Genomic DNA, 13,522 nt, shown 5'->3' with positions numbered 1-13,522 from the left:
TTCTTACTCCCCCCCCACCCCCCCCCGCCCCCCATGTCTACACTGTATTCTGTCAAAAATAAAAAGGGGAAATGCCACAACAAATTGGGTGAAAAAAAAAAGACCAACTAACCTTTCAAAGATGCTAGACTATTGTTGCAAAGTCATCACGCCCCTTCCTTGATATCAAAGACCCTTTTCCGTCACAAATATGAAAAAAACATTTTCACATCCTTACCCCTAATGATTCAAATATTAGAAAAATGGTCTCTATGCTGTAAAACCTATTCAGAACTTATTTTTCAGTGGACAACAGTTTAGCTGGTAGAAGAGAAGCAACCTCCTTACAAAAGAAAAGTCACTGCCCCACATGTACCACCAGGGGCACTGTCACAACTTTGATATAACTAGACCGTCCCCATGGCTTGGACCCCAATCCGGATGTAGCCGACAAGAGTGTAGGATAGGTGTCAATTCTCATTAAGGTGAGAGGGACGAGAAGTGGACAGCGAGAGAGAGGCGGAGAGAAAGAGAGAGAGAACTAGACTGTGTCACAGGTGGAAACATCCTTTCAGTCTGTCAACCGGCCAAGATGGAAAAGGACAAACAGACGCGAGCATCCACAGACACACACCGCCGCACAGACGCCCTCGGTCTCACGAGTGTTTGGATATACACTGGCTGGTAAACAATTTCACAAATTAACATATAAAGTGGAAAAGGTCCGCATAGGCACGAACAAACAAACTTCCAAACTAACATTGCGGCCTGACTGCCTACTTTAGTTGACTCCCTAATAGTCTCCATCAACAGTGATGTAACTAAGAATCACAAGTGTTCTATTAAGCACATGTGTTTTTCCCATCAAGCTATTAGCATAACTACATATAAATGCTAACAGCCCTGTAGTGCGTACACACACACACACGGACCATTTGACTAATCTCACGTCCGTTTAATTTGGTTGTGACTTCAAAACCACGGTAGTACACACACGCACACACACACATAGCAGGCATTGTTTTTCCTTACATGCTAATGGTCCTCTTTAGCTTTATGAATATTTACCACGTGTCAGTGGCGCACCATTGCTACAAGCATGTCACACATGCTTTTATTTCTGCGCTCATCTATGTTAGTGTGTGTGTGTGTGTGTGTGTGTCTGCCCGACGCTGCCTCGACGTGACAGTGGTGTCAGCGGATCCCAGCGTGAGTGCTGCCGAAGTAACCCGCGTGCACACACACACACACACACACACACACACATACTGCTTGCCACACAACCCATAATATGTGCTTTGCCCGGACCTTGTCAGTCGCTCTCCCGTTCAGCAGACAGAGGAGAAGCCAGCGCAGTGAAACTCAATTAAAGCATCCGCGCACACCGGGCACGGAATGAATGAGGAGGTCTACGCAGGAGTCAGCCGACGGACAAAGAGGTCTTAATTGATCTCGTTCTCCCCCTCTCTGTCTCTCTCTCTGCAACTTCATCACAACTAAAAAGGAGATTACAGCAAATCACGAGTGCGGCTGCTCCTCTGTGTGGCACTGATGGAGTCGTTTTCATTTTACGGCCTTCATGCCCTGGTTTAAGTCAAATGGTTTATCGGCGCAATTAAGTGAGTCGTCTGAGACATACTTTTTACAGTGAAAGAAAATTGTGACAAAGATGGATTGAGCAGAGCTCATCTTTTCCCTTCTGCAACATAATAAATATTTTCAACTATCTAGTGGCTGCTGGTGCACATGCCAGCAGGACAGACCTCTGCACTGCGGGGCTGTATGCAGTGATTGAAGGCAGCTCCGAGCTCTGTCGCCCAGCTACGCATCCATGCAGTCAGCTGAATTGGCCTCCTCCAAACCTCAGAAGTACCATTTCGGAAGCACCTTACCGGGCATTGTTCTCCTCCTCTTTCCCCCCTCCTGAGGTGCTGAAACTAGCATGCGCAACCCCCCCCCCAAGCTTTTCAAAAGAAGTACGCTGCTGTGAGACTTACCTCTTTAGGGTTGTTTTTTAAATGATGGTAAGAAGGGTTGGGAGTTGGGGAAAAATAAGTATTCAAAAAAAAAAAAAAAGACATAAGTCACCAGGGTAATTTGTGAGCACAGACGGCTTTTAGCACACACCACTTAGCAACAAGGGCGATGTGCAGTGTGACACATTTAACTTCCTGCGAGAGAGACGGAGACAGGAACAAGTTGATGTGAGGTGCAAGTTAAAGCTGTGGATTTGCCTGTGAGCAATCCTCAGCGCTAGTTAATTTTAGATGATGGGAGGACGTTGAAAGGGGGGGTGGGGGCGGAGTAAGCATCTGCTCGGAATGATGGGAATTGCTTTTAAACACTGCGTAAAAGAAGGAGAGATGAGGAAATGTGTTTTCCAAATGGATTGGGCCCACTATTCCAGATAGGCCAGAGGCGTGGAGGGGACGGATGGTGTCGAGGAAGAATCTGTGCCACCCCGTGGTGATTATTTAACTTGTCTGGGAGGCGGACGCATGGTCAAGCTATTTCTCGTTTGTGTCGAGTGTGCGTGTGAGCAAAGTGAGCAATTCAGTGGTGATCCAAGTCCTTTTTATGGGTCCCACCTTCATAGGCTCGAGGTCCTTTCACTTGGCTTTTCTCTCCACCAGTAGACTGTGTTTGATCTTAAGAAGCATTTGGATCAGAGCAAAGAGACTTAGAAAGCAGTATCTCATTACAGCGAGCATTTCTTATGGGAAAATGAATAGCCAGTAGAAAGTGAATACGAGATCTGTAATTGAGTGCAGTATTTCTATTAATGGACTGTAGTAGCTGTGACTCTTTCTGTGTCAGCTTTAAGTACACTAAAAGATTAATACTAGGCTCGCCATTCCTTTAGTACATCAAATAGCACACTTATTTCCTTGTATTGTGTTGTGTTGCTTTTTAATTTGAACTGAACAGTGTAATATCTAATTCAATTCAAAGACGTATGCGAACCGTGACAAGAGTATGCCGCCTCGCAGGTTGGACTGGCTTGGATGTAATGGGGTGGGAAGCAGTGGTGTAGAAGGTCACTGCCCCCTCCAAATAGTTATAGTTCCTGTGGCAGACCTTCGGTGAAAGTTCAGACAGCAGGTTACCTCCTGCTTGACAGAGCGCACAAAGCAACACAATCAGCTACGTGTCTTCAGCTTGGATCTCCAACCCGGGCAGTCATTGCTCTGCGGGAACCAAAGTAAAGCAGAGGCAGTGTTAAAACGGGCAGCAGCTCAACCCAACAGAGGTCCTACTGAGTGAATTTGCACCACCGCTGAGCCGTCCCTCTGAACTTCACTCCTGCTGCCCACAGATTTGTCACCGCTTTTTTTTTTTCTTGCTCTGACGAGCTGGATTCTGATTCATCCCGACTACTTGTGTCCGCAATTGCTCTCCCAAACGGCAACTTACTCGCCAACTCTCTGTACCTGCGCGACAGGACGCTGTATATGATCCCATCTGCTGTCCTTTCACTCTCTTGTCTATGTTCTATGGGTGTTCAGTTGCCCCCCAATACTGGCAAGAGTGAATGAAATCTAAACTCGGGCTGAAAATACGTCCTTTCTCTCCCACACCATCTCAGTCACGCTTCCGACAGATGACATTTGTGGGGAAAAAAGAGGGCAGGCTGTTTTTTTTTTTTGTGGGCTTGGAGTGATGAGAGGAGAATAGCGAGGGATGATGAATAAATGAATAATACATCTGTGCTGTCATTCCTCTCTTCCTGCTCCACCTACCGCTCTTCCTGTGTCAGCCAGAGTTGGTCCTGTGAGGCGTCTCTGATCTTAGTGGGAATTGTCAGGTACGGTCGACAGCAAAGTGACACGTTGACGCCGGCTCCTTGGTGACACATGAAGCAGCTCTTTTGTTAAATGGGGTTGACAACCCAAATAAGAATTGTTTACATGCAAACTGGTGCCAGCAGGTCTGCAGTCACTGTTACGTGAGATTACAAATGATGAAGGGTTCTTGAAGGCGCATCTGCTCCAAGAGGATACAATGTCAAAAAATCATATTCATTCCGACTACTCCACTTTTTAACTTCCAACTCGTTCGCAATCACAGGAGAGATCATTTATATTTGATGACATTTCTAATGTAAAACTGCAGACATGTCATCCTTTTCTACAGGTAAAAATACAAACACCGTTTAATGGTTATAATGTTTGATCATCAACAGGACAAAGGAAACAGTGGCAGTGTCCTCTCATGCATATAACGTTTGTTAGACTCCATCAGCACTGCATCTCTTCCCCTCTGCCTCCCGTCAAATGGCAAGATGTTCTCACCTTAATTGTAAACGCACTCTTCTGCATGCAAAAACTGTGCCCCCCCCCCCCCCCACACTCCCCACCTCCTTTCCACACTCCCCCCCTCCGGTTTTTCAATTAAGATCCAGACAGAGATAGAGGATCTCAAAGGGAGCACACTATGGTGGGCCTCTGCTCCAGACATATAGGAGGATGGGGGGGGTTATTGAGTGGCCATGACCCCAGAGCACCCTCACCTCACTGGGGTATCACACATCTTAGCCAGGCCTCTTCTACCCAATTGTAACACGTCCTGATCCCACCCAGCCGAGGTGTCCTTGATTAGAAAAGTCATTGAAATGAAGGATTGAAAGTGACGGTGAATGTGTGTGAGTGAGAGTATTGAATGTTGATGGTCATTGTGTGATGGTGAAGGTGCGTTTTGGGCTGAGATTTGGGGGTGTATGAATGTTAATAGGTAGATTTTATCTCAGTCTTATTATAAAGATAGGCTGTAGAAATATAACTGCTTATTGATGTAGATAATAATAGAATATATCTTTAATTGGATAATAATGCATGTGCCGTGTCTCACGGCATCATCATAATACTTCCTGTCTTCCTCATGAACTCCAGGTCGCTCAGTCCAGATGCAGACGCCGACCCTGACGGCTCGTTCCAGCGGGAGGGCTTCGGCCGCCAGAGCATGTCTGAAAAACGCACCAAACAATATGAAGATCCCGCCGCGCTGGAGATCATGAAGACACGCAAGTCCAAGAGCATGGATCTGGGTAAATACGCCGTTATGCTTTACACATTACACATGCGTGGAGTCGAGAGTGTGTGATTAAAGGAACAGTTCTTCATTTTCGGAAATGTGCTTATTTGCTTTTTTAATACACGAATGCTGTTTTGCCTAGGGTTATATACCAGACTTCTTATCAGCCGCTCATTCTGCGCTTGTTGCCTGGCAAATGGTCCATTTCCAAGAAATAGTTTGGGACACTACACCTCGTAAAATGACGAAATGTCGTTTTTACATGTTTGTTTTTGTATGGTTTTACCAAATAAGATACAGTGTGTTATCTAGGGAACTCTAGAGGTGCTGGTTGGCAGATTTTCTAACCTTTGGACAAGCCAGGTTACCTTTCTCCCCCTGTTACTAGTCTTTGTGCTAACCTAAGTTAGCCGGCTGCTGGCTGTAGTTGCATATTTAGCATACAGCCATGAGAGTGGTATAAATCTTCTCTCTGGCTCTCTTTGGCAGCCAACTCTACCAAAATGTCAACTTTTTCTTTTAAAAATACAATTCCAGTTTATTAGAATTTAACATTTCCATAGTATTAGATATCATTTTTATTGTTGAGAATAACTTTGTACTTGCAAAAGTAATCGATCAGGCAGGTTGTAAACGAGGAAGCAGTCTAGCAGGATTATCTAAATGACTTTGTTCAGAGGTAAAGTAAACAAAAATACCTGGAATGTTGGTAGTAATCTCTCAATTCATGGGAAAATTGTGCAAGTATGGCATGTACGAAAGTTGGCCTGTGATGAAAGTTTACAAGAGAGAACTTGGGTCAACTAGGTCTGACTAAAATGTGGGTTTGTTTACAGTAAAACTTCCATGATTGTCGGACCATTCCTTGGTGGACATCCCGAAGTGATAATGGAATAGATTTTACTGTAACCTGTGACTCCTCAAGCACTCAATGTCTCTCACTTTTTTTCCGGCTGTCTCAGTAAAGGCACAATACTGGGGAAATGGTGACAATTTGAAAAACACACACACACACACACACACACACACACACACACACGGAGTCCTTAGAATTCTGTCCAGCCACCACCTCCCCTCTTTTGGCCTCCTATCTCCCATGGCCCTGTGTCCAGTGGAGCATGGGTAAAACACAATAAAGAGAGGAAAATGGCCTCTTTAGTGACTGTCTAATGATGCACACCCTCAAACACACAGACTGTATCTGAGGAAGAAGATGGTGTGAGTCCAAAGTCTCCAACTGAGACTGAAGCAGACGCTGCCTTCTCTCGCATCACTGGCTAATCATAACAGATAACAGCCAACTGCATTCCACACGGAGCCCAGAGACCTGTAGAAATCTCTGACTCTCCCACAGGCTGGTGCATATTCGGGCCACTGCACTCAGCTCTGTGGGGTCCACCTTCTCTGTAGTAGCCCTACCCTTTGTCCACCCTCAAAACTTTTCTGCAAAGTCAACACAGACTTTCAGTGCTGCTGAGGAGAAAGACGATAGTTCGCCATTGGATAGGTTTCACCGAGCAATTAGCTGAGCATAAACATATTTTCCATTATATTCTTAGCGTCGAATACAAAGATAATTGGATATAACTGAGCGCAGGAGGCGAGTAGACTGGACGGGATGCTGAGATCGCGCCGCGATGGCGTTCTCATCATTGCAAATGCACATTTTATCAATGGGTTCAATCAAAAAAGCTTCTTAATTTGTTCCAAAGTGGCATCAGCATTTATTTGTGAATTTGATTAGTTCTAGCGAAACAGCGGTTTGTTTATTACAGAAGAGACGCATTCATCTGCTCATAAGACAAGGCCTCACTCTTGGTACAACCAGAGTTATCGACGTTTTACAAATCTCTGTTATTGTTCTACTGTGTCTTAGTCCTCAAGGATCAGTGTGTGCGTTATTAGATGTAATTCTAAAATCACATTCCCCTCCACTTCTCACGGGGCCCAATTGAGTTTGAGGAATATCCTGCTGACAGAAATCCTTGCCAACATAAAATCATAATCCATCAGTGAAAATAACACGGCGTTCAGATGGTGCGGGGAAACAACTAACTTGTTCCTCGCATATAATAACTCTAGTAGCTGACATGAGTTCCCGGAGGAGCAATAGTTCAGTCAATACATGGAGCGCAAGCTCTGCTGTCTCTGTTTCGAAATGAGAGACGCACATCGTGATTCGGCACGTATCGGGTGTCACGTGCGTTCGGTTTATCTGAAAGGCGCACACTGCTCGAGTATGTTGATTATTTTAATGAAATTATCACATCAAAGCCACACAATGAAAAGGGGCCTATGGGTAATGTATAACAATAGTTTTAAAGAATAGAGTGCCAGTATTTATCCTCAAGGCTTTTCTTTGGCGCACTGTTGGACATTGAGGTTCGTCTTCAGAAGGTAGGGGAAGTAGCAGGTGTAAGCATACCCATCTACTTTCTATTAACACTTTAATGAAGCTGTGCCTTCAAAGCTACCCTGACTAAACGGTTAACATGCTCAACAACGCTGTCCCCTGCTGACTCTCATTTGGTTCTATCACTATAGGTATTTTGGTCCCTCCTTTTTAATTGCGTTCCAGGTGCCTCGCAAATCACATGAGGGGATGGATTCTGTGGACTTTGAAGCCCATCATTGTTGAAATGGGCTGAACTGGTCAGACACCCCCGCGGTTCAATCCCATTTAGATAGGGGAACAAGATTGAGCGAGGGAAGTAAAGGGAAGTAAGAGACTCGAGGTGCCACAACTGGCCGTAATACATTAGCCCATGCCGGCCAGTCTTTCCTTGTAAGCCTCATGATTGACAGGCCCTTGTGCAGAGTCTAATATCCTGTTCTACTTGCATCGCTATTCTCAAACTATTCGGTGTCTGCCCTGCACTTTCTGCTTGGCGTGTGCTCAACAGACAGGAGGCACTAACCACTCCTGCTTGTTTACGCTCTTTAACAGCAGCAGATGAGATTAACTGCGGCACGAGAACCAACCGGCTCAATACTTTCACTGTTATGACAATGGACCACACAACGGTTCAGCCGAGATTGGAAACGCGGGCCCGTACTTTCTCCCTAACCAGCTCATAATCAACCATTATTAGCCGTGTGATCCTGGCACCTTTCTATGCATATGGAGGAGAGAGTTTGTTTGAGGTAATTGCAGCATGATCTAAAAAAGGTTTTTCATATCGCTGAGAGGGGAGTTGCATGGCGTTGAATAGAGACTTGGCAACTAATGTGGGGACCTGTGCCATTGTGATTGAAGAAAACACTCATTAATCCAGGAGTTGTGTCGGGCTGGAGGGAGCCAGGCAATGGAGTGGCATTTTGCAATGGAGACATTCACTGCCAGTTGGCCTCTTCAGCTCGGCTGCAATTGATCCATCATAGTTAGGCTGAGCTCCGGTTGGAGGGTGTTGGAGTGCATTCGCTCTATGACATTAACACAGAATGAGCTGACTACTGGGTCACGAGAGGACGTTTTTGAGTGATTTCTCATTGGAAACTGACATGCTTTTTGCTTGTTGTGTACAAGGATATTTGAAAAATATATATCACATGTGGAATACCATACCAGGTATGCAACATTACATTTATGCGGAAATATACCATTTGATTTTGTTCAAAACAAATATTAAGAGACTAATGGAGCCCCGTCAGTGATAGGTAGATAGTAAAAGAGAGACCCCCTACTTGAAGCTCACTGTTCTCCAGTCAGTTGCAGATCCATTGGGTTGCAAGGCTTGCAGTGGGAGTTGCCAGCCTCTGCTTATTCATAACTGAGATAATTGAGCAAGTTCACTTGGAGAGCGATGAACGTGTTTAAATATATCATTTCATTGGGTTGATAAAACGGCACAATCACAGGACGGCATATCCAGCATCCTTGATTGAGATATTAGCCAGTCCGGGTAATGGTGATTCCTGTGTGACACAGTGTGCAGAGGACGTCCTCTGTTGGGGCTAATGATCCACAACTGGCAGATAAATAGGAGCCGGTTCGACCCGGGGACGCCTCACTTCCACTAGGATACCTGGACATGGCCTTCCCCCCGACCACCTTGGAGGCTATTTTTAACATAATTACCCTTTTACCGCCCTGCTTAAAGCCCTGGCTCTCTGAATAAATTATGTGTAATGGAGCCCCTGTCTGTACACAGATCTTTACATGCAAGGGCCCGTGGTGAATAATGGCTGGAGAGCATAGTTTTAGCTGCTCTAATTATACTATGGGCTCCTGTTCCTGTAATAACCGCTGCTGATTTATTCATGGAGTTTGCCATACCTCCCCTTTAACGTTTAATGGCAATGGATCTTCTCCAATTAACTGTCTTTGCCCTTAATCTGGCTAAGGAACACAGCACGTCGGCCATGACAAAATTCCAGGTGCACTCTCCCCCTATTTGGTTTGATTGTCTTTTTCCTTTTTTTGTGTATTTCATTTTGATGATTTTCATTTGTCCTCCAGACGTGTGGGGAGTGACAAACTTGTGTCTGCATGCGATGGGGGAATATGTATTTTCATCCCTCTGAATAAGAGGGAGATGAGGAGCAGAGCACCGAGGCTTCTGTTGTGTGATAGGAATCACATAATAGACTGGCATACAGAGAGCTGTCCGTCAAACTCTCCCAGGAGAGCCGCGACGGCTTCTGGGGAAAACAAAGGCAGGTTCGAGGCAGCCGGGGTCTATGGGCAAACTCCCTCCCTTTGCCTCGCTCGCCCGTTCTCTTTGTCTCTCCGCTCCTCTCAGTCGCTCGCTGCGGCGCCTAGAAACAATGGCGGCGGGATTCGCGGCGCGGAATACCGAGTGGGAGGATTATTCCCCGTTCCCGATTACAGCAGATGTCATTTGTGTTCCCTTGAACTGTTGCATCCTCTGCGGCTCTAACTTACAATCCCATTGTGCCAAACATGCACCCTGGCTTCTGCGTGTCCACTGTTGGCAGGATTTACACGTAAGCTTCCAAAAAACTGAAATTGACATGGCATTTGCGCTGGGTTGATTGAGTTTTATCCACAAAGTATGAGAAAAATGACTGCATTTTCCTGCTACCTTGAATCAGCGCCTATGTTTCCACATAATGTGTTTTTTCTCTTTAGACTGTCCTCTCTTGTCCTTCCCGTGATGAGATTACTCCCTCTGAACAAATGAATTACATGAGTTTTACTTGCGTTCGCCGGGTCTTGCAAGGCTATTCGTGCTTTCCTGTCATTAAAATTTGTCGTAGTAATCAGAAATGGCCCACCTCTTCGGAGGAACTAAACAGTAAAATGAATCCTCTTGTCCCGCAGCCAGAGAGCTTTTAACCCCCTGGATATTTGTAGCACACAGTAAAGTTTCATTTTACTGTCCAATGCAGCCTGAAGGCTCTTCCCACTAAATGGGATGCAGCATTATAGGATTGGTGTTCATTTATTTCGAATGGCACTTCCAGGATTGAGTCCAGGTTCTCTTGGGATTTGGCAATTGTATTAACATTAACAAAAAGGAAGGTAAAATGGTGCGTTAAAGACACAACTGTCCGTTTACCAGTCTGGAAACCCAACACCACAGGCTAACAGCTGACCTTTTAGCCTATCCGCCTTCTTTGACACCAGATGTATAGCCACCACGGATGATAGAGAAGCACTCACACTCTCAGTAAAGGTGCACTGCTGGCAAACGTGGCAGGAAGAGGGTTGTCCTTTTGACCCTGACGATCCAGGAAGTAGTATTAAAAACTTTCAGTTTCCTTAAAATGACAAGATGATTGAAATAAGAAATCAATCTCTGCTCTTCCCTACGTTTGTCCTCTGCAAGGAGCTGGCTACATACTGTGTTTGAACTGTGAAACGCAGATAGCTGGCTAATCACGGCTGAGCTGCTGCAGGTTTGCTTGATTAAAGGATCAAGAACAGAATAGCAAAGGGGTTCGGCCAACACAAGAGACCCGCCGCCACTGGTGAAATTGTGATAACCGCGGCAGCTTGTATGCATTTGTGCATGCTGCGGCTAGTTTACCCTCTTCCTTCTTAAGCCCTTAACTCATTCACACCCTGCTTTTGCAACCTTTGTGTATCCACACAGCCACATGTTTCTTCCCATCCTGCCTCCGTCTCTCATACCCTAAAACAAATGTATTTCAGAGGGGAGTACTCCAAACAACGGTCACAAAGTGTTTTCTTTCAGTGATGGAGGTTTGTTTTCTTTGCCTAATCTGTGTTTGGCTTTGCAGCCCTCCATCCAAAGACCCGCTGTGGCAGCCCAGCAGCGGTGGGTCACATCTCATTTAGGCCACTTTAAACACGCGGAGGATCTTGTTGACGGTAGCTTACATTGAAGTGTGTGCAGTTTGTGTCAATGGGCCTTATTGCGGAGTCCCACACACATGCAAACATATACACCCGCTGTCTGAATGTGTGTGTTCTATTCCGTAAGGGGTAAAGACAAGACCGTATAGCAAAATGTGCAACGAAAACCCAACAGGAAGAGCTGCAGGAGACGTTTATTTACACCACACGAAGCCACAGTGGAAACACTAGCACACACTGGCTGCATGCGGAGGGTCTACATGGCCTACGGGGAGTCGTAAAGATACAATGCGGCTCTGTCCAGACTCCAACGACATGTGCTGCGCCCTCAGACAGTCAGCGAGGCCGCCGGAGTAATTGAATCAACAGTTTATCCATTATTACTGATGGTTTCCTCCGCAGACGTTTACGCCCCAACAAGGCCTCACCTGCACATACTCAGAAATCCATCTTGTTACCTTCGACAGCCACTTGCTGCGCGCGCTGAGTCGAGGCAGAATAAAGGGGACAGAAAATCAACCAGGCTGCTTGTTTACCAAGCGGCGGGTAAGCTAAGAGCTCCGGGGGAACTGACGGACGCTCCTTGACAAAATGAAATACCAATACCTGCGATGCGCTCCACTTACATACCCTAAACAAACCCCTGGCAAGAATCGGAAAAATAATTACAAGCAGTCCGGGGCCTGGCAACAGTGTTGAAGAGGTTGACTGTTCAGCATTCACTTTGCTTTCCACACAGCTGGTCTACCAGCTGATCCATCAGCTCCGTGTCTGTCCTTCTGAGGAGATACTTTGTCTTACAAGTATGATATATGTGAGCTACTCCAATTAGCTCCTTCGCAAACCTATTTCAAGCCATAACAGCCCCTCATGCTCATACTAAAGTGTGTATAGTGTTGCTATGTGCAGTTGATATGATTGCAATGTGTTGGAAAGGTGCCATGGGTTTCTCGCTTTGTTCTGCAGGCGGCCTGTGTCGACTAATGTTCTGGTGGTTTTCTCCTCGCAGGCTAATCAACATAAGGCCGATGACAGAGCCTTGTTCTGCCCTCATGGTGTGCTATCACCTGCTATCTAACATCTACACACGCGGAGGCCTTAGGAACCGAGCAAAAAGATTGCAGCTTTGAGATATATTGTTTGTGCTATATGGGCTTGTGAACACAAGAGAATGGACTTAGATATGCTTAGTCTAAATGCCATCTCTTTCTGTTTTACTCTCAGAGCAACTACAAGTAAAAGAGAGAGAGCAGTGAGAGGAGCACTTTTGGAAATAGTTTACACTCTCTCTAAACATTTGGGGAACTTATAATAGTTTGGTATAACACTGCGATTGCTGTGGTGCTGCGGTACATTGCTGTCTTTGATATTGCCCCATTTATATGCATTATGTTTCAGCCATGTAATTTAACCGTGCAGACACGGGGACAAAGCTTGAATTATAATTCTCAACGGGAAAGTGTCTCAGTGAAGATATAATACTCTGTTCTCATTCCACACACTTCATTGGCCAGGCAATGGCATCCTTTGTTTTTCATGTTAATTGCCAGTCTCACACCTTCATCCCATATGAAACCAGCAACACGTGAATTCATCGACACGCAATCAGCTCGGAGATGATGGCTTCGGGGTCGCCTTTTGGGGGAGTTAGAGTCACGCGCTAATGGTCTGCGGGCCTCACTGACGCCACTTCCTCTTCCCACAGGTGCCGCAGAACAGATCCTTGGACCCTCGCTGGGCCTGACAAAGTCCAGCTCCCTTGAAAGCCTCCAGACGGCCGTCGCCGAGGCCACGCTGAACGGCGACATCAACGTTAAGAGGGCGCGCTCGCACATCGCCAGGGGCCGCGGCTGCAATGAGAGCTTCCGGGCTGCAATCGACAAATCGTACGAGAAACCTGGCGTCACAGCGGCAGAAGAGGAGAACAGCGCTGAGATGTGTGAGTGTTTGGACATAAGTTGCTCATGCAAAAGTTTTCTCTATTTATTCATAGCGGTGATCCAGAATAATGTGGGTCAGTATATAATGTACAATAGAGGATATTAGAAGATCATTACAAAGAAATACAGCCAGTGTAATGTAGGCCAACTTAATAATGCCTCCCCGGAGCCTTTTTTTTTTTAGAACGGCAGGATTTACCCCCCAAGTAAACTAGGTTAGGGATCCCCTTTTGCTGGCGAGATGTGTGTGTGTGTGTGTGTGTGTGTGTGTGTGTGTGTGTGTGTGTGT

The 13,522-nt window shown here is 45.9% G+C and overlaps 1 protein-coding gene across 3 annotated transcripts in view; it reads left to right on the top strand.

Moving 5' to 3' along the window:
- Positions 1–13,522, top strand: part of LOC116397197 (partitioning defective 3 homolog) — a 314,996-nt gene that overhangs the window by 187,633 nt on the left and 113,841 nt on the right. For all 3 annotated transcript variants that reach the window (XR_004213660.1, XM_031872427.1, XM_031872426.1), the window contains exons 17-18: positions 4,869–5,023; positions 12,999–13,232. Coding sequence is in view for 2 of the 3 variants with exons in the window: in XM_031872427.1 (XP_031728287.1) it covers positions 4,869–5,023; positions 12,999–13,232 (389 nt within the window). In the remaining variant the exon portion in view is untranslated. The remainder of the gene's footprint in view (positions 1–4,868; positions 5,024–12,998; positions 13,233–13,522) is intronic.

Source organism: Anarrhichthys ocellatus, unplaced genomic scaffold (genome assembly GCF_004355925.1).
Source record: "Anarrhichthys ocellatus isolate YVR2014 unplaced genomic scaffold, GSC_Weel_1.0 scaffold63, whole genome shotgun sequence".
Lineage (NCBI taxonomy): Eukaryota > Metazoa > Chordata > Actinopteri > Perciformes > Anarhichadidae > Anarrhichthys > Anarrhichthys ocellatus.
The sequence above is the reverse complement of the archived record's forward strand: the minus strand, read 5'-3'. Positions and strand labels throughout refer to the sequence as shown.